This window comes from Thalia democratica, chromosome 4 (assembly GCF_965202585.1).
Source record: "Thalia democratica chromosome 4, ktThaDemo2.hap1.1, whole genome shotgun sequence".
In the NCBI taxonomy this organism is placed as follows: domain Eukaryota; kingdom Metazoa; phylum Chordata; class Thaliacea; order Salpida; family Salpidae; genus Thalia; species Thalia democratica.
The window spans coordinates 50,368,103-50,389,323 of NC_139168.1; the positions used below are offsets into that span (position 1 = coordinate 50,368,103).

Here is a 21,221-nt window from a genome sequence, read left to right on the forward strand (position 1 = left end):
GCAAAAAAAAACATTTTGAACATCACAAACCTCTGCTTTCTGTTAACTCTTCAGTTTGTCGATTTGCTTCGTCTAACTTCTTATGCTAAGAATTAAAAGATAATATAAAAAAAATTCTATTAGTAGGTAAACGAATAAAAACAATACGTTGAAGACAAAACAACAAATTTAAAAAAACTACTAACAATAACTAATTCATTAGTTTTAGTGCAAACTTACACTAAAAAATAGTTAAGTTAATTTTTAAGTATACTATTATATTACAAACAAACTTTTAGTATGATTTTGTTTTTAAGCTGATTTGGACTTGGAAGAACGTTGGTATCAGTAACAATTGCTTCGGTTAAAAGCATATCTGTTTACTTTGTTTTTCATTACCGAATCTCACTTGATTTAATTTTATCTTACAAACAGCTATTTTAATCAGTAAAATTTAATTATTCAATGCAGTATTAAACTTAAAGGTTACAAATGGTTTTTGTAAATATTTTTCTGATTATTTTATTTAGTTTTATTTACGTTTAAAACTTTCATTTTAAGGAAAATTCCTAACTACAAAAAAATTTCAGTTTCAACTTTAGAGAGTGTTTTGGCTAATGAATGATATAAAATAATTAGAAAATATACAATTTCTAAAACTAATAGCGTTAAAAAATACTACTATAAACACGAGTAGATCTAAATTAAGTTAAGTAATAAAAAACAGTTAAAAGGCAAAAAGTTAATAATAAATTTATTATTTAACTAGATCATGACAGAACAGTCCTAAAAATTATAAAACTAACCACCAAAAATATCTTTAAAAGCAGTGGCCATCTGTCTTTGTTGCGGAAGGTGACAATGATTTTCAATTGACAATATAACTGGAAAGCTGGTATTAATTTTTAAGTTTAATAAATTAAGTATATTTATTAGTTTTTTAACGTCAAATTAATAACACGAGATACTAGTTTATACAGTTTACACTTCTACTACATTAGCTCAAATCACAACTAATATTAAAATAAAATATAAGTCGTTTAACATATACAATCTTCAGTCAGCCGTAAAACTTATTCTTTAATTTTTTTGTATCAGACCTTTTAAACTAACAGGTATGTAAAACTTTATAACTTTTTTTAGTTTCAATTACGCAGTTCTATGTTGCTAAAAATCAAGACGTACACCAGATTTTTTTTTAATAGGTTCAGGTATTTTAAATTATAAATAAATAAAAAGATTGTTTCAATTTTGGTAACAAATTTTTTTCTTTTTTAATTTCTTTTTTACAAACTGTTTGTAATGTTCCAAAAGAAATTTGTGGAATATTAAGCAAATTATTTTTAAAATGCAGGAGTTGTAAAACTTTCAAATTTTTAAGAAAATCAGACATGCATTTTTTTCTAAAATATACTTGAATCAGAATCTTACGTTTTAAACTATATAAACATAATTGATTACATCTAAAAAGTTTATTAAGTCATTTTGATCGAAAAAACATATCTAAAATATATACTCTAAGCTTTTAAATAAGGGATATTTTCAATTTAAAAAAAAAAATTGGACTACCTTTTGCCCTTAAATAATAAAAAATATTGTTAAATTGATTCACAATCTTATTTTAATCTAAATAAAATTTATATTGGGTACGCCTGGATGGAAAAGTTGATTGAATATAATTTAAGTTAAGCTTCAAGGTATATTTATATGGGGTTAGACACTCAATTTGGATGAAATTATCAAGTTATAAAACTAGAATTTTTTATACAACAACATAGTATATACTCTGCGGCTTTTTTGATTAAAAACTATATAAATATAATAAATAAAACTTATTTGGTGCTTTATAAAGGTGTTTCTAAATCAGGATTTACCAAGCTCATTTTTATAAACGCCCCTTAGCAGAATATTTTTTTTTAATTGCCCTAAGTTATCTCCAATTTATACCATTTTCTCCTCCCTATTTATTAAGTAAACACCCCCTGATAGCCAAAGACAGGGCGATATTTCTAACTTTGGAAAATACCGTTCTAAAGCCTGTCACTGATAACGAAAAAATTACCTTTTATTGCTTTATAAGTAATTAGTCCGAGTTTTGTAAACTATAAAAAAGAACATTTAGTAGTTTGATACAAACAAAACTACTTACGCTTAAAATTACTAAAAGAGATTACAAATACATTAATAATAAAGTGTGCATAACTTTCAAATTCGGAAATTCAAATTGTTAAAAAAAAATTAAGGGCCACAACTCATATAGTAAAGTATATTTGAAAAATAAATTAAAATGTGTATGTAGGTCTAATTAATACCTACAAACGATCTTTTGTTGCAAAATTTCAAAAAAATTTTTAAGATATTGAAAAAATAAGTTAATTTTTTTTAGTAAGTAAAAGAAACAATTTAACTTTTTATATTTTTAATTTTCTTATTAGTTTGACCAACACACGCGTTTTTTCATTGTTTTTGAAATATATATATAACTTTTTAAGTTGTTGCCTTTTAATTTTTTTCTAATTTAATTGTCATGTAACCAAAATACGTCAATAAAATAAGGAATCAAATGTAAACTAAACTGTAATAAACTTATTTACTTTTCTTAGCTTTATGATGAAATTATAGTGATAGAGGACCTGATGACTCACTAAATCAAAAAATTAGTACAGTGCTTCCATACTTATCCGTCCATGTTGGGCAAGCTTTTATTGTAATTTTGGCCGGATAACTACAAACATTGTATTTTTTTCTAATAAACTACCTCTTTTGTACTATGCGTTGAACACAATAAAACAAGCATTAAATTTTCAGTAAGTCAGGACTTTTAACGAAACCAACTATTAAAACAGACAAAAAATAAAAGAAACAATATTTTCATTAAGTTTACAACTAATTTAACAAAAATAAATTATGTTATAAACAGTTTAAGTAACGTCGGAAATTTTTCTGAAAAAGGAAAGAAGTTAACTATTTTATTATACTTGACAAAGTCGTAAAGTTTATTTGCCACCAAAACCTGGTATTGAATGAAGTATTAAACTTGCACTAAAACTATTATTCAAATAAGCTCTTTACTTTCAAGTAAATTGAGCAAAATTTTTTAGTTAAAACAAATAACTATAAATTTTACTACCAAAACAATGTTTAACTCGTTTAAACAATTTAAGCGAGATCTTTAGTTATTAATATTATCTTTTCAAATAAAAACTATTGAATATAATATATTCAATAGTTTATGAAACTGATAAGTTTCAAAAACTATAAGTGAATATAATATAAAAAAAAACTTTAAAAATATATGTATAATATTCTCCTTACTTATAAGTTGGGAATTTTTATTGTAATCTTAAAAGTCAAAAGTAGACCAAAATATAGATTTCAGCTGAATTAAATAAATTTACCTCCGACCAAAACCTGCCCGGATAAGCGAGGAAACGGATAAATGAGAAAGCACTGTATCTAATAATTAGCAATTTTTATACATTTAAGACTTAACTAGAAAACTAACTCTGAGGTCACAAATGCATGATCTCTTATCGTTTTTAAGACATCGATAAATCTAATTTTTGTTGTCATGGTAAGGCCGTGTGTGATTACTGGCATCCCTTCCGGACCATCCCATGTATCAACTACAAATAAAAATTGAAGAATACTTTAATAGGGAAAAATTATGACTGTTACTGAAAAATGTATATAAAACCACATTTTAGTTGTCATATTCATAAGTTTACAAACTAGTTTTTAAAACTAAATAAAATTTAAATAAAATGCTGAACACTGCACTAGTTATTCAAGATATGAACGGTTTAAAGCTAACGTTCAACACACCGACATCCCATTCTCAACGCTCTTGCATATGCTTCACACGATGACTCTGACATTATTTGGTCACCTGTAAGGTATCTAAAAAAAGTATAGGCAGCTTATATACAAAGCATTTTTATAAGTAGATTTATAGTTAGGTAAATACTTTAACTTTTTAAACAATATTTTTGATAAATCCACAACTACTAAAAGCAATCTAGGTTTTGTTTAGTAAACAAACGTGTTATGAGATGAAGATATCCAGTAATGAGATAGCGGATGGTTATAATCTTCTTTTCGATGAACATGTACTTTTTCATTCCAAATTGAATTTTCTTGCGAAAACAGATAACCAAGCATCTTAAACATTTTTTTATTAATAAACTTACTTTAGTTAAATAGTTAAGTTACACTTACTATTTGGTTTTTACCGCATACTAAAGTTTAAAATAACATTTTAAGATATATTCATGCAATCAAAACTAGACAGTTAAATTGTTTAATCTTCTCAGTGTAATCTTTATAAAACTTAAAATCTTATTAAGAAATAATGTGGTAACAAACGGCTACTATTTTTTTTTTCTACATAACATTAATGTGTGTATTTTTCTGTATCGCAGAAAACAGAGAACTTTAGTTATTTGGTTAAAAACTGGCATCGTAATATAAAAACCTTATTTAAGTAGAATGTTAAAGATAGATTTATTCTAAATAAATTTGCTTTTTATTGATTTAATTAATTAATAAGATAATTTAGGTAAATTTGTTTTTCTATACAATTTCATGTTATAACTTCATAACTTAATTACTAAACTAGCACTACATTGCACTGCACACTGCGTGACCATCAATAAAAATTAGATATTTTTAAAAGTTCGAAAAATATCTCAGCTTTGCTAATGATAGTTAAAAACGTTACTTTTAGTTAATTATTGAGTAACCACATTATAAACTTTATATTCATGTCAAACTATGTTTAGATCTAAATTTTACGCAATCAGCATTCAGTTAAATCAAACACTCAAAATAAAAATATAGATTCAGAAGAATTTACAGAGTTAGTTAGTAGTTGTTTTATTTCCGGAGAAATTCATTATTATTCTACTTATATAATTTGTTTATTTTAAAGAAAAAACACGAATAAATGCAAAATCTTTAAAACCTAGCAGTTACAACATTGAAATTTAAAATAATTTAGTTTATTTCATTAGCAATCTTGAAAGTATACACAACAGAAACTAACTTGATGAGCGTTAAAATAAATATGTTCAATTTTACGACTTTCGTCGCCTATGTAATCGAACATTCTTTTCTTGACTTCTTCAAGATCATTAGACCACTCTTCCTGTGTTGAAAACTCTTTTATTTATTTATTTTTTAAAAGTTAAAAAATTAACATAAATGCAAGAAAACATCTCAAAAATAGTTTGTTAAGTTTAAGATAAAAACATATAGAAAAATCAAAGAAAATCAAAAACAGGCTTAACTTATTTAATTTAATTTTATTATAATAAAACTATTTTTTCAACTTACTAAACAAACAATAGTTCTTAGGTATGTACTAATAAACTATACTACAAACTTTAAGCTATGTTTAAACAATAGTGCTAAACAAGTTTAAATTATCAAGAAACATACCTTTTGCTCAATTAATAGAAACTTCTGCACATCGTATGGTGTAAACGTACTACTGTAAAGTAGTTAGGATTAACTTTAAAAAGCAATCATATCAACTTAAAAAATAACTTAAATATTATCATTAAAAATAATTATATCATTTTTTCAACATATTTTTACTTTTTTGTAAAAGTTAAAGCATCTTACTTTTTCTTATATTTATCTATGAAATTAACTTTTATTATAAAAATAAATTACTTTCACCTTAAGGTATAGTTTGGTTTGGATAAATATAACAAATAAAATACAAATTTGTAATGATATGGTTAATTAATAAAAAAAACTTTTTGGTTTGGATATTTTTTGTTCTTTTAAACTGATAAACTTATTAGTATTGTTAATTGAAAAAATTAACTTCTATTTATTTTATTTTTTAGTATCTTAAAAGTTATACTTGTGAACTAATTAGAAAAAAACGTTTAATCTAAAGTTTTAAATTTTGGTTTTAAGGTAGGTTAGGAATATGATTTTAAATGCTGTCACTGTAACTGTTTAACGATACTGTTCATAATTCAATAAAATATATCAATAAACCTACAAGCTTAGCCCAGCGTTCGGAAAACTGTGTCTTGCCAAAAAAAAAAAAGACTCGCGACGTACTTTTTAGCTATAAGTAACTAATGAAGAAAAGGTAAACTTAAGTAATTTACAGTAAATGTATGTAAGTATGCAATAATTTGCTTTTGTGTGCTGCCTATTATGTTTAGTTAATTACACATTTCTATTTTTTATACAATTTCAAAGCAAATATAATTACAAAATCTGTAACATTTACCATTATAGGCTTTTTAAGACAATCAAAATTATATGATCAATTGAAAAACTCATCATAAATCTTTTCAAATAACTGTCAGTAACTTAAAATAAGAATGTTGAGATTTCTTCGACTAAATTGAAAGAAAATTTTGATTAAAACTTATGTTGTTTTATCAAAAACAAAACATAGTTAGGAAAAGAATCTCGCATGCTGTACTTATATGTAAATGTTTTACCACAAGGCGTTTTAAAAAGATAGTGAACTAAAACTTGATATAATTTAAACAATATAAAATTTCAAACGTAAACTTGTATATTGTGCAACGAATACTTTAAAACTACAATCGGATGAAAGTAAAATATTACTCTACAATTATTATTAAAAATGTGAATTTTGTATTTGAAATGATCTTATAAAAGCGGTAATTCAATAATGGCGTTCTTAAAAATAAGAACTTTAGCATACGTTAGACCTTTTTTGTGATCAATTGTCATAAATACAAACAAATTGTAATTAAGTACTAAATCCATTTAGTTCTAAATCAAAGTTATTAAAATTATAAATAAAAATTGACGCATGAGCATCAGAAAACTAAAGTTATGAATTTTTTTTCTTTTTTTTCTGAAAACATCAAAATTTTATAAAAAAAATCCTTGAACTTTTAAAACTGTAGTTTTATTAACTTTTACATGGTTGCCACAGATCAAGCTGAGAAAAATTTCATGACTTTTCCTGACTTTTTACTAAAATTTTCCTGACTTTTCTAAATCAAACTCTTAATTTAAACTTATTCTAAAATACACAATCTAATACTTGAAACTATATAAAGCTTTCAATCTAATTTTAATACAGGTTAAAACAACAGTTTTTTGCTGAATTCAATCACCAAATTTCTATTACACCTGACTTGAACCATATATGTGTGATTGATGTATTTGCAGTAAACAGCTCTATCAACAAAATACTTGTCTTATTACCTTACAAACACAGCTTGTCTGAAAAAAGACACAATTGTTTTTAAACAAAACGTCATATAAGGAACTTTTACAACAAAAATCTTAAACTTATAACGAACTTACACAACTAAAATCTTAAAACAGCAACGAACTTTTACAATCAAAACCTTAAAACAATATAGAACTTAATCAAACACTGTTGTTTTTTATTATATGTACTAAAATTTATTTTCTCTGTTTGTTTATTAGCACTTCAACCTATTTATCTAATAAAGATATGGTTTCCTTCATCTGGTCCCCTCTCTCTCTTATAACTTATTTCAAAAATTTAAACAACTTTGAAAAAACTATATAGAGGTTAAGTATACACATCAACTTGTTACATAAAATACTAAATTAATTAATTAATTATAAAGTACTCATTTATTTATTTAAACAAAAAACAACTTGATTCCAAAATTATGCTAGATAAACTTTTGTGCATAAACCACAGTTTCACTATGGAAGTGTCCTTGCAACAGATCATCAATACTAAAAAACTTATAAAAACTGCATGTTCTAGTAGGGTAATTGTTCAATATGCTAATAGAAAAGTTTTGCAGTTTTATAAAAGATATTTTATTAATTTATACCAGATGAAGGCATAGGAAATTAAATAATTTTGTAAATTTCTAGGAAAATTTTGCAATTTTAGTCTGACTTAAAGGAATTTTTAATTAAATTTTTACCATCTGAAGGCTTTGGAATTTAAGGAACTTTGTAAATTTAAACTGACAAAATCTGACTTTTTTTAAACTTTGTCAAACTCACTGACTTTTGTCATTTTTTGAAATTTTTACTGACTTTTCCTGACCTTGTGGCAATCCTGACTTAGTATAACTTCTCACATCAGATAAATACATTTTTTTATAAAAAGCTTAAAAATTACAATTTATTAAGACTCCAAAAACATTTAAAGACTTTTATTTACTTTTAGTCTTATTCTATTTAATGATTCGCAATCCTTCTTAATTGACATTTAAAACATTCTAACTTAAAATTTATAGTTTACTTAAAGAAGTTATTGAGCTATAAATAACCAATTTGTTAAAAAATATTTTACTTACCTTTATTTTTCTAAACTATTTTTATATATAAAATCAAAACTTAAAAACGCAATTAAATATCAACTTTATAATCATAATTTGTAAAAACTTACTTATCATGTGAGTAGCTTTGAACAAGGGAATACAACGACTTTTGTGAAGCAAACAAAATATTTTGGTACAAACTTTCAAACTGATCGAATGGTATGTCACCTTTTTTTGGTGAATCAAGCTCCTATATTAAAAACAAAAAAAAAAAATATTTCATAAAATAGTCTATAACTTTGAAGGTGTTAAAAAATATAAATATATAAGTTAAAAAGATTTAAACTCGTAAATATAAAAGATCTTTAAAAAAATAATCTTATTTACAATATTAAGTTTTAAAATATAAGAAGTTATGTGAAAAACATCCAAACAAACTTTAAGTGTCAAACTTTTTGTCATTTATTTTTTTTATACTTTAAAAACCTATCAAAAATTCAGGTTTTTGACCTAATAAATTTAAACTTTCAATAAAGTTTCCTTACAGGATTATAAAAATCTTATATCAGGTTCATTACACATACAAATAAAATTTAGGTGCAGTAAAACAATAAGTTATTTAATTATGATTATTCACACTCAGCTGCATCACATAAAACCATCAATAATGTTTATTATTACATATAGAGCAGAAAAATCATAGTAAGTAAGAAAAATAAAACATAATATACGAACATTAAAAAGTGCTATTGTAAATAGTTAACATACTTTTAAAACATATTTTCTATCCTTTGACAACTTTATTTTACTAAAAACAAAAGTAAAATAAACTAACACTAAATATTTTCATCAACTCAGTAGTAGGATTGATTTTTAAGTTTGCGTTTGGTAGCCATTTTTTTATTTGACTTAAACTTATCCTTTTAAAAAAATATATATCAGTATTATTACTAAGCCACATTTATTAGAGTAGGTAACAAAACTGTAATTTAATCTATAACACATAAGTCTTTTTAAGTTTATAAAAAATTAGTAAGGTTGTATTTTCTAAAACCATTTAAAAACTACTAGATATATAAATATTCAAACTGTTAGTTAAGCTTTTTAAACTAATAAATGAAAATTTGAACTTTTTAAGTACTTAAAAAGATGTTTGCTAAACAATTGTTTGTATAAAAAAAATTTAACCGAAACAAATAATTCTGATTTTCATTTAGTAAAAGCTTTTTAATAAGTTAAATAATAGAATCATAAAATTTGTTACTGGTCATGAAAACTAAATTTCAGTTAGAAAACTAAAAATTTACCAACCTAAAATCTTCGATTTCCTCATTTTTCTTCCTATTTTAAAGTCATACACAAAATTTTCATTTGATTCATGCAATGATAAAATAAATCAAACTAGCTTATGAGTTTTTAAAAACAAATAATATTAACTTAAAGGTTCATTCTAGTTAATCTTACAAATAAAATAAATATGAATTTGGTTGCTATTAATAACTTGAAACTTACATAAAAATGTGAAAAAACATTCTTTACAAAAAATAAGTATAAAATAAAACATGAATATTAAAAAAGCCGCATGAAAATTTGAAATAAAAAATTTAAAATAACTAACGTGTTTTTTCGAGCAATTTGGCTAAATTCTTTTAAAAGCCATCTGATAAGAATAAAAGAAACTTATAAAAAAGTTGGTTATATCTAAACTGGTATACTATTTAAAATATATTTTAAAATGAACAAGAAAAACCAAATTTTAGTTTAAAAGTTTCAAGTATATACCAAATTATGAGTAAAATAATGACTTCAATTTAAGATAAATTTGATTGATTGTAATTCGTTCTAATAATTTTTTATAACATGAATTTTATTTATTAACTACTTTTAAGTTAATAATTATCATATTTTTTATGAAATTTCTCAAAAAATAATTAAATTGAATGACCTGTGTTCCTGAACTAAATATGATGATTGTAGTGATTCAACCACCAAATAAGAAAGACCTTTTACCCACACATCTCTTTCATTTGGTTTTTGTGCTGTAATTAATATTCTTAAATATTTTAATAGCTCTTAATAAAATCATAAAAATTTGCTATTTCAATTTAAAACATTAATAGGTTACCAGCTATTGAGATGACCTTTAGATTAAACTCGTTCCCATACAAAATTGAAAAGCACAAAGTTGAGTCAACTTTCCTTGTTTCGTCATGCATTTTGTCAAAGTCTTTTGAAACTTTTCCTTCTCGAATTTCTTTTATTTCACAAATGTCAACTAAAAATGTTAAAAGGTTTTGTTTCTGAAACTGTTATATAATCAGTTCACATAAGTGTTTTTCAGATTTTTCCAATGTATTTTTTAAGGTTTTAACAATCATCTAGATCACCAAAAACAAAATTAGCCTAAAATTAGGAATTAAATCGAATATCCAACACAAACATGGCAAAAGTAATCAGAGACAAAGTCTAGAATTTCATGTGGTGTGAGGAAAACTTAAAATTTGTAAAAAAAAACTTTGAACTTATCTTTTCGATCAGTTTTACAGTTGCTATGTAACGTAAAATGCATTGTTCACTAGCAAGACAGCTTGCATGCTCATTTGTGACCAGCAGAGTTGCCACTCTTTTAGTCAAAAAGCTATACTGAGTGACCAAAAACTGTCATGAGTCATCCTTTATTTTTTAATTTCTTAAAAAAGTTTTTAACGTTTCAAAAATAATAAAAATTAAGTTCTTCAACAAAATTGAGTATAAAAGACCAAAGTATTCAAATTAAATCAACTAAATCTTATTCAAAATCTAGAAAAACAGCTGTCCTTTTATTTTATAAAAATCTTGAAACTATTCTGATTTATCCTGAAAATCCAGGTGATAAGATAGAAAACAACAACTTGTTTCTGACAACAATGTCACTGTCAGAAACACTGAGTTTGTAGTAAAACATGATAACTGAGTTTAGATTGACAACTACAGCTTTATTCTATTACAACTTTTAAGTTTCATTGAGAACAAAAACCAAGTCTTAGTCCAAAGCTTTGGTCTGATGATTAAGGTGAGATGATCAGGACTTGTTATATATTTATATAAAACTAAAAAGTGATAAATTTAAATTTTAATTAAACCTTCATGTTATAAATTGGTAAAAATCTAAAAACAGAGCTTAAAGTAATAGTAAAACATCTAAATATAAACTAAATACCATTAAAATAAAAACTAGCTTGAGATTATTTTTAAAGAATCAAAGCAAACCTTATTTTGTAAAAAAAAATGTTTTATATTAGCTTAGTTTACATAAAATTACAAAGTAAAGTGAGTATCCTGAATGATTGACAATGCTGTTTTTAGGCATGAAAAAACTAGTAAAACATAATTAAAGATAAATTTACAATTCATTTTACAAAATTTCTTATAAATAGTTTAATCTTATTGTTGTATATCTGTTTATATAAAATATTAATTTTGGAATTTTGAAGAGTATTCAAGTATTTAACAAAACTAATAACTAACTTGCATTGTAGTAATAATAACTAAAATGGTTTTTAAAGATCACAACAAAACATTAAAAAGTATAATCCTTGTAACAAAACTTTAAGGTAAACTTTTGTGCAAATAATTTTTATAATAAATTAAGTTGGAATATTAAAAGACGACTTTAAACTAATTAAAAAGATTTACTTTTAGATAGCTTATATCAAAGTTCTATACAAAAAAAGAAAAATTTAAAATTTCATTTATTGGAATTAATTTGTAAATACATGTGTTTACTTACTTGAACCTTCTTGTATTTGTCTACTCCATATTAACTCTCTGGTTTCCATTTTTACCTGTAAAACAAACATTTTTATATACTTTCTATATATTAATAGCATTCTTTTAAAAAATATAGTTATAAAATAAGGATTCTTATTAATGTTTCAAAAAATGGTCAAACCAGACAAAAAATTTTATCTAAAAAAATCCAAGCTGTCTATTTTTCAATATTTTCTGAATTTAATTTCAATATATTTTGTTAATAGATTTTAAAAATTTATTCAACTAAATAAAGCTAATTAAAATATTTTTTAAGAATGAACTTAATAGTTTGGTGTGTATAAAACTTTTTAACTTACTGTACTTGATTTTCTAAGATTTTTCAGTTTAAGAGCCTGGCCGTTGACTTAAGATACAAAATATTTATTTTTATGTTTCATTTACTTTATATAACCTTTTACTTAATATTAAGATTATGGGGGGTTCAACTTGGTTTTTTACAAATTGATCTTATTTTGTAGGGTTTAATCTAAGCTATCAGACATTTTTAATTGCTTAAAAAAGTTCAAGGGGACTTTCAAGATATAAGCGATCTAATTTGGTGACTCCACGAGGTTCCTTACAGAAGGCGCAAACCAAAAACGGGAAAAAAGACTGTTTCATTAAAAATCAATCTTTTCCTTAATTTTTTAACCAATCTTCTTCAAATTTTCAAAGTCAGTTTAGTACTAATATTTAAATTGAATGAATGTAGTATTTTTATAATTTTGAAAAATAAATATAAAAAAAAATATTTTTTAGTTTTTTTATTAAAAGTTTTTTTTTTAATATTCTTTAAGTCTTAAAATTAAAAGTCTTTTAAACTTTAATAGGAATGTTTTCTAAAATTTTGAGGGTTCAAGCTTGAAAAATTAAGGAGTAGATAGATTTTTAGCAAATTCTTACATTTCCTAGAAAATTGACAATTAAAAAGTTGCCATCCATACGTTTGTATAGGAAACTCTTTACAAAAGTATTTATATCTCAAAAACTAACTACTATTATTATTATTACTATTGCAAGTTTATTATCAGTTGATGGACCTACCTAGGCATCAAAACCTAGGCCACTTAAACTGAAAAACACATATCTAAGAGATGAAGAATAAAAATAAAACAAAAAGTTCATTTTCTTTAAAACAATTTTTTTTTAACTTTTATCAAAATTCTTCAACTTTTATGCAAGAAACTAAAATCATGTGGACGTTTGTTCTGCATTTCAACTGAACGAGAAAAAAAAAGAATTATGCCAAGCATTATCATTGAAATGATGTATTATGTACTCTAAAGATTTAATATTAAGTTTTGTTAGTCTATTAAGGTAAGACATATAAGAAATATTGCAGTGGTTGAAAATTAATCTGGTATATTTTATTTAAACAGATTCTATATGGTTAATAATTTTTTTTAAGTATGGAGACCAGATTGGTGTGTTACATTCCAACTTAGAACGAATGTTTATCTTAAACAACTTGACAAGGATTTTTATATCTGTAGACTTAAAGCTCTTTAAAACATGAAAAGATATAGTAAGTGTAATTTGGTAAAGGTAATTAAAATGGTGGTTCCATTTTATATTTTAAAAATAAAAGCTCCAAGATCATTCAAATTTTTTCTTGAAGAAAAGTTTATATCCTTTATTTAAAAGTCAAAAGTAGAGATAGTAGTATTTTTAGAATATTTAGAACTTGACATTTACTATGGTTTAAGTTTAATTTTTGATCCTTTAGCCAACTGAAAATTTTGTCTAAGGAATTCTGTAAAATTGTGAAAGAATGGCTAAAAAAATTTGTGTCATCTGCAAAGAGGTTAATGTTGCTGATAACATCAACTTCCGAAGCTATTTCATCTATTTAAGTAATAAATAATAGTGGGCCAATAACTCCTTCTTGAGGGACTCAAATAATAATAGGTAAAGATTCTGAAAATGTGTTATTAATTACTACTTTTTGAGTTCTATCGTTTAAAAACTCTTTGAACCAACTAACTAGACTGTTATGAATTTTGTATTGCAATAAACCAATTATTATGGATTATAACCATTTTCAGTAATGTTATTTAGTTGAATATAGTTTTTTGGTTGATAGTTTTCACTTATATGTCCTTCTTTATGTCTGCATTTGTTATTTATGTTTATTTTAACAGCTTATCCCGTTACAAAGTTGTTATTTTGGTAATAGGGATTAGTAAAGTAGATTAGTACAATAATCAAAACAACACTTATATTTTATTTACATAAACTAAACAACACAAAGATACAATTACATCACTCTATACTACAACTAGACTTAAACACAAATGATAATAAAATTATAATAATTATCTTATAACTTAATCAAGAAAGAATCTTTAATTTAACATGTTTGAAATGCATCTTAACTTAAAGCAAACTAATAACTGTCCAATGCTCTGCCAAAACTGAAAGTAAATGCAAGTAAAATTCCGCTTTATAAGCACTAAAACAAATGTAACTCCTAACAACAAAAAATGTTTGTTTTTTCAATACTGGAAGCACGTCACAAAATCCGCTTATAAATGAATTAAAAACGCATTTCTTCTCTCAAATGAATAATATTGTTGTGGGAAAGCTTATCAAAATGCATTATTTTTACAAAATATTCCCACGCCCTAAAATCATAAAACATTTATTACTTTTGATTCCCGTTTTAAATAGATTATTTTTAAGAGTTCCCACACCATCGGTACATTTCTCTTTGAAAATTATCATTTTAATGATCTTTGTCCGCTTTTAAAATAAATTTGGAAAAGCTTGTTAAGTTTTGAGAATAATGAAAATTGCTTTTATTTTACAAAAAATTCCATATTTATTCACGAGCTTTGAAATATTAAAATGAAATGTTAATTTTGTTACAAGCTAATAAAGGCCACTTGCAAGTAATTTCTTTATTTACAACAGTACATAAAGAAGTTTTACTATCAATTTACTATGTTTTCTTGGTTTTATCACTTTTATCTATTTTTTTTAATTTTTTTTTTGTAAAAAAGAATTTTTTAGATCATTTTAGTGATATTTGGAAAAAACTCTTTTTAAGTAAAATAATCACTTTTATCTATTTTTTTTTTTTTGTAAAAAAGAATTTTTTAGATCATTTTAGTGATATTTGGAAAAAACTCTTTTTAAGTAAAATAATTAAACTATTTATATTTAAACTGTAAGCATAGAAAAAAAAAATTAAAAAACTTAAATAAAGTAAGCTATATAATATATAGTAGTTGAGTAGAAAGTTTTACTTAGACTATTAGAATAAGTTTTTTAATAAAAATGTCTACATCTTACTTTTTTATCATAAGGAAATCTCTAGCTTATACAGTGATTATCTCTACAGTAACTAGTTTGTGATATTTCAATAAGTCTAAAAATTAAGTTCAATAAACTTTTAAATAGACTGTTGGCTAACTTAATTTAGCTATGAAATCAGGGTTGTCACTGGTTTTTAAAACATTTCTTCCAGGTTTTTGAAAGAACATGTTTTTGGGTCAATTTCTAGATTAAAGTTTAGTTTAAGGGTAAAAACAGTGCTTAATAGTATAACAAAGTTGAAAAAATACTGTAAAGCTACTTTAAATATGCATATTAATTAAAAAACAATTTGATTATGACAATTTTTTTTTAATATAGAAAATTAGATTTTTTGTGTAAATTAAAAATTTTACTACTCTACTGTAAAAATTGTTTAAAACTCCAGGTTTTTTTTGCCTAAATTGTCAAATTCAAGATTTTTCCAGGTTTCCAGGTAAAGTGGCAACCCTGTGGAATTAATAAATATGATTTGAGCTAAATTTAAAAACAAAAATTGAATTAAGAAGTAATACAAAAAAATATAATTATTAAAAATTTACTATTAAAATAACTACCTGAAAAGTTCTTTGCTCAGGTTTTGTTTTTTTTGATGAAAACTTCATCATCATGTTTCCCATTTCAAGTCTTTTTAATATTCCACGCTTATTAACTTCACTCTCAAAATTTTGAATTGAAATTCCTTTGATACTGTTGCCATAACCAATTTTTGAGTATTTAACTTTTGCATAAACCATTATTATCTAAAATTGTAAATTTAATTTAAACTAACTAACTATCACCAAAATTGAAATATTTTCAAAAATACTATTTTTTTAATGGTAAAAAAACATCAGTCTAAAAGTTTACACCTTGCAACAATAAATGTTTTCTTGGGAAAAGTTAGTGTGATACATAATGTGCAATAAAATTACCTGCCCCATTAATAAATTAAAACTATTTAAACTTTATATAAATATTCAAAAAAAAAAACTGTAATGATACTTCAGTTGTGTTTTAGGGAAAAAAATATAAAAAATTTTATTAAAAAACTGTTGATAAATGTTTTGTATTTGAGCACAATTCTATTGTTTAACTCTGAGAAATTGCTCCAAGATGCTAATTTTTGTTTGAAAATATAGGTTTTTTGCAAAAAGCATCAAAAGTAAGACTTTTTTGTAAAAAATTTCAATTTCCAGAACAAATAACTCTATGCTCTTATAGAAACTATCTCATTTACTGTAGTAATTGTTAAACTAAAACTTATATAAAATCTCTTAGAAATTAAACCACAGTAGTAAATCTAAAAAGCTTCTATCCAAAAAATCACCTAGTCTACAACTTGTTTAAAAACTCAAGTAAATTCTTTAAAAAGTTATGTTTGTAATGACAAAATTCACGCCGGTTTTTAAGTTAAAAAAATTGTTAACAAAATAGAATAATCTAACTACGAAAAAACAATATTAGTTTTGTCCGAAAGGGAAATAATTAGGTTTTAAAAGAAAAAGCCTGGAGAATTTTGGTACATAAAAAGATTATTATAAACCTGGATTGGAAGAATATTTTAATTTAATTGAAATTGATTTTGATAGAAAATGATAGGATGTGCAGTAATTGAATGGAAAATGGAAATTAAAAGCAGATTGGAAACCTGAAATCTTTATTTCAGCCATAGTTGTCATTAGGATGATGAGCGTAAAGATTAAGGCCTTTAGGGGTCTGCAAACTGCTACCTGCAGCGGGTAAATAAGCGGCCGCGAGCATGTAAATCTGGCTCAATAAAGAATTTTTTTAAACTTTCGCTAAATGTTTTAGGGTTCGTAATAAAGAGTTACAAAAGTTCTTAGGTACAACTTAGAAAATTTTGAAACTCACACTAGTTATTCCGATAGCTAGAATTTTTAAAACTTACATTAGATAGTCAAGGCTTGCAATAAATACTTAAAAAATTTAAAGTTATGAGGTACATTGACGGCATATTTGAAGTTTTTTTAAGTTTTCTATGATCTTGATCTGGAGTTTATAGTTTACACTAGAATAAAGTTTCCCAAGGTTTTTCTCATGTTACTTCTACTCAATATTTACAAAAGTCAAATAAAATAAGATCCAAATGGGGAAGGGTCAAATATGCACGAAGACTTTTTTGCACGAAGGGTCACTTATCAACGAAGACATTTTTTTCACGAAGGTTCAGTTCTGCATAAGTGAAAATTTTTCACGAGAAAAAAAATAATAAAAGAACAAAGTAAATAATTAAGTAACTACCAACCACAGGTTAGGGTTTTGGGTAACAGTGATAGTAAAAAAATTAGAAAAAAGATAATAAAAACAAATGAATTTAAAACGTTAACAAAATTTTAAATTAAAAACTGACCACAGGTAAGGGTTTAAAGGTAACCATGGTAGTAGAAAAAAAAGTTATAGCCAAGGGTTCAGGGTAAGAGTGCTAGCATTAAAAATATTCAAAAATTCAAAAAAGTTTCAACCCGTGCAAATGTGTCTTTGTATAAAAATGACTCCTCGTGTAAAATTGACGCAGTGAAAAGTGTATTTTTGCAAAAATGTTTCTTCGTGCATTTTTGACACCTACCCGATTCAAATAGGTTATTCTAATTTAGACAAGAAACAGTTAGTTTAGATATAAATAAAGTTAAATTAAGCTGTTAAGTTTTAAATTTTTTAAGTAGATCAATTCTTATAAGGTATTGTAAACTATTTCAAACCTTATATATTTATTGCTACTGTTAATGAAATATCTCGGCAGTCTTGTAATAACGTGTACTTCTAATAATTAAGTATATTATATTTCTTTATACTTTAGTATCACCAAATAAACAAGAAAAAGTAAATTTTAGAATTTTAAATACTTCTAAAACTTTATATACTTCCATAAGTTTGCCTGTCCAGACAGAGTATTAGTCATTTACCTTTTTTAATCACTTTTATTTATTTCTATTCAACAAACTAATCATTTCTTTGCAATTTTTATGTTGCAACTAGAAAAACTATTTTAAAAGCAATTTTAATTTATTAAAATTTATCTAAATGAAATATGTGCAGTTCAAATTTCTTAATCGTATTAAACTGACATGTACGAAGTGCTGATGAAATTGATTAGCATTAATTTGTGTTCATTCAAGTTTTTATTTATTTAGAACACAATTTATTCAAAATAAACTTATAGATTTGTTACTAAAGATATTTTATCAAGACTAGGTGTAGTTGTAAAAAGTATTTAAGGACGTTTGATAATAGATATGCACCAGTTGAATTATAAGAAATTCTAAAATATGTCCTTATTGAGTTAGTGTTTTCCACGACTGTTAACAAAAGTGCAACGCAGTGCTTATTATTGTGCACCAATTGACAGTAATATTCAAAAAAAAAATGCAAAAGTTATATTTATGAAAAGTATAGTATGAGGTGGAGGATAGTGTCATTACATTTTAAACACCTTAGAAGGGGGAGTTTAATTAAAGGGAAACTCTGAACTACATTTTCCTTAACCTTTAAAAAAAAGCACGCATTATAACTAAATCTATACTTGCTGCCTGCGAAAATTTCTATCTTTGAAATTCACGACCACCAAATACCTGCTGACCCCTGATATAAACAACAGTTATTTATCAACACATTTTTAGCAAAAGCAAACAAACGTTTACCAAGTATTCATAATTATTTTATTTATGGCATTCTGTCAACTCTGCACTATGCCTATATTTTTATATTAAAACTACAAATGATTATAATCTTTTAAAAATTTTGAAAGTCACTTAAATTTTAACTTATGTATAAAAATAAGTCATAACACATATTTTATATTGTTGAAGTTAACATTAAATAATCACTTTTTTGATGTATCTTCTTTGATGCATCTTTCTATATTATTTCTACCTATTAGCTTATTTAAATTTGAAAACCTAAATTGAAATTTTTAAGATATTTTAAAAACGAAATCAATCTTAAAACTATCTTTAAATAACTTCTAACTAAAATACTTTATTGAGCACGAATAATAATTTGTTTAAATTTGGTTGAAGGATCTAGAGTATTATATAATTTATTAGTTATCGAGTTGTACAAAGCATGTTATTATTAGCTATTTCGGTCTAAAAAATATTTTATATTATCTTAAACTTTGTAAAAAAAAAAAAAAAAGTAAAATAAAAAAATTTATCAATAGATTGACAATGAACTCACATGAAAAATTATTTTGAATCTTAAATAAAAACTTGTTTAAGAATATTAGCTCCACAAAATTAAATTCTTTTAAAATTCTAAAATTTATACTTTAATGTTAATATTTTGTAAAATAAGATTTTTACAAATAAAAATGATGTGATACGCTTAAAAAAAATTGTAAATAACAATTTTATTATACTTTGAATGTTGTAAAAAGTTTTATTTTTTTAGCTGAGCACAGCTTTAGCGTTCCACCCCATACGAAGCTTCTGGTAAACAGTAGTCCCAGAACAAACTTTAATCTGTATACAAGTAGTGTACGACTCAATAACCGAAAGGTTTTTTTGTAATCCAGATTCTAGGTCCTAGGACTAATTATTTTGAGCGTGTTTTTTTGTTCGCTAATAAACAATATCAATCTGTATTTTAAATGGTAAATGAAAACTTGTGTGAAAATATAAGTTCTACAAAGTTAATTTCTTATGACTGTACGCATGGATATTCTATCAAAATCCACCCTTTTTTTTTTCTTTATTTATCAATTTATTTCATATATTTTTTGCAATTTTTTTTCTCATTATCACTGTTACCCCTAACCCTTACCCTCGATCGGTTAGCGGTTCTCGAACTGGAGTGTATGGATTTTGAACGTGTCCCGTATGCATGTTTTAATAACTTTAATTCCATATAAAACGTTAAAAACAGTGTTAGTTAGAAGACATAAAATAAATTAAACAATAATATTAACTTGTTTTTAGCACAAACCAATTAAGTTACCTGTGAAATTTTCGCTCAAGACTTGAATATTTAAATTTTATTTTATAAAACAAAAACAACATACTATTTGATGAACAAGTTATGTCTAAAAGTTAAAAAAGTAAACTATAAACTAAAAGAACATTTAAAAACTAGTTTAAAAAAGTATATTTTGTCTGTTTTTAATTTACATTTTTTAATTATCTAGTAAATATTTAAACCTTAAAACTTATAGAAAATAAAATCTTTAAATCTGTACATAGTATAAAAAATCTAACGTATTATGAAATAATAATAATAATAAAAGATATACTTAAGATGTAAAATGTAAATCAAGTTCTAAAAGTTAAAAAAAACAAGCACATTTATAACTAATTTCAGATTTTAGATGTAATCTGAGCTAGTAATTCAATCATTTTAATTTCATAGAGTACTATTATTTAAACAAAAAGTATAAATAGCAATCTTGATTAAAATATAAACTCTACCAACTTAAACTATTTTATTTTGTAAAATAGGTATATTGTAGCAATTTGAAACTAAGCATTTATAGAAAATAATTTTTAATTATAAAAATTGTATATAAGTCTTTAAATTTAAAAATCTGGACCTAAAATTTATCTAATGACGAAGTAAAGAGCCCCAAATAAAAATAATTACAGTGCTGTATTTAGGTTAAAAAACTCGTTAATATTTTTCAATTTGTTCAAGAGTTAACTTTTTTAAACAGAAAGAAAACGAGAAAATTATAGTTGACTGAACGAAAAAAATGAGCACTCAAACAATTTTTTTATTTAACTGGTTGTACGAAAAAACCTTTCGGTTATCAAATTGTACACCATTTGGATACTTTTGGATTTGGATAGTCCTGGACAAGATGTTAAAGGTACCCGTGGTTTGTGACTCGATGACCGAAAGGTTCTTTCTTCACCAGGTCCTAGGACCAAACATTTTGAG

The 21,221-nt window shown here is 24.4% G+C and overlaps 1 protein-coding gene across 2 annotated transcripts in view; it reads right to left on the minus strand.

Annotated features, from left to right (window-relative positions):
• The window catches only part of LOC145834224 (1-phosphatidylinositol 4,5-bisphosphate phosphodiesterase gamma-1-like), a 28,959-nt gene extending 12,875 nt beyond the window's left edge, over nt 1–16,084 (minus strand). For both annotated transcript variants that reach the window (XM_082941602.1, XM_082941601.1), the window contains exons 1-16: nt 15,905–16,084; nt 12,010–12,064; nt 10,366–10,515; nt 10,186–10,279; nt 9,859–9,900; nt 9,552–9,581; nt 9,076–9,160; nt 8,369–8,490; nt 5,419–5,470; nt 5,024–5,125; nt 4,022–4,140; nt 3,794–3,879; nt 3,485–3,605; nt 786–871; nt 273–355; nt 31–85 (exon numbers count right to left, since the gene is read on the minus strand). In XM_082941602.1, coding sequence (XP_082797728.1) covers nt 31–85; nt 273–355; nt 786–871; nt 3,485–3,605; nt 3,794–3,879; nt 4,022–4,140; nt 5,024–5,125; nt 5,419–5,470; nt 8,369–8,490; nt 9,076–9,160; nt 9,552–9,581; nt 9,859–9,900; nt 10,186–10,279; nt 10,366–10,515; nt 12,010–12,064; nt 15,905–16,084 — 1,462 coding nt within the window. The remainder of the gene's footprint in view (nt 1–30; nt 86–272; nt 356–785; nt 872–3,484; nt 3,606–3,793; nt 3,880–4,021; nt 4,141–5,023; nt 5,126–5,418; nt 5,471–8,368; nt 8,491–9,075; nt 9,161–9,551; nt 9,582–9,858; nt 9,901–10,185; nt 10,280–10,365; nt 10,516–12,009; nt 12,065–15,904) is intronic.
• Nucleotides 16,085–21,221: the final 5,137 nt, after the last annotated feature.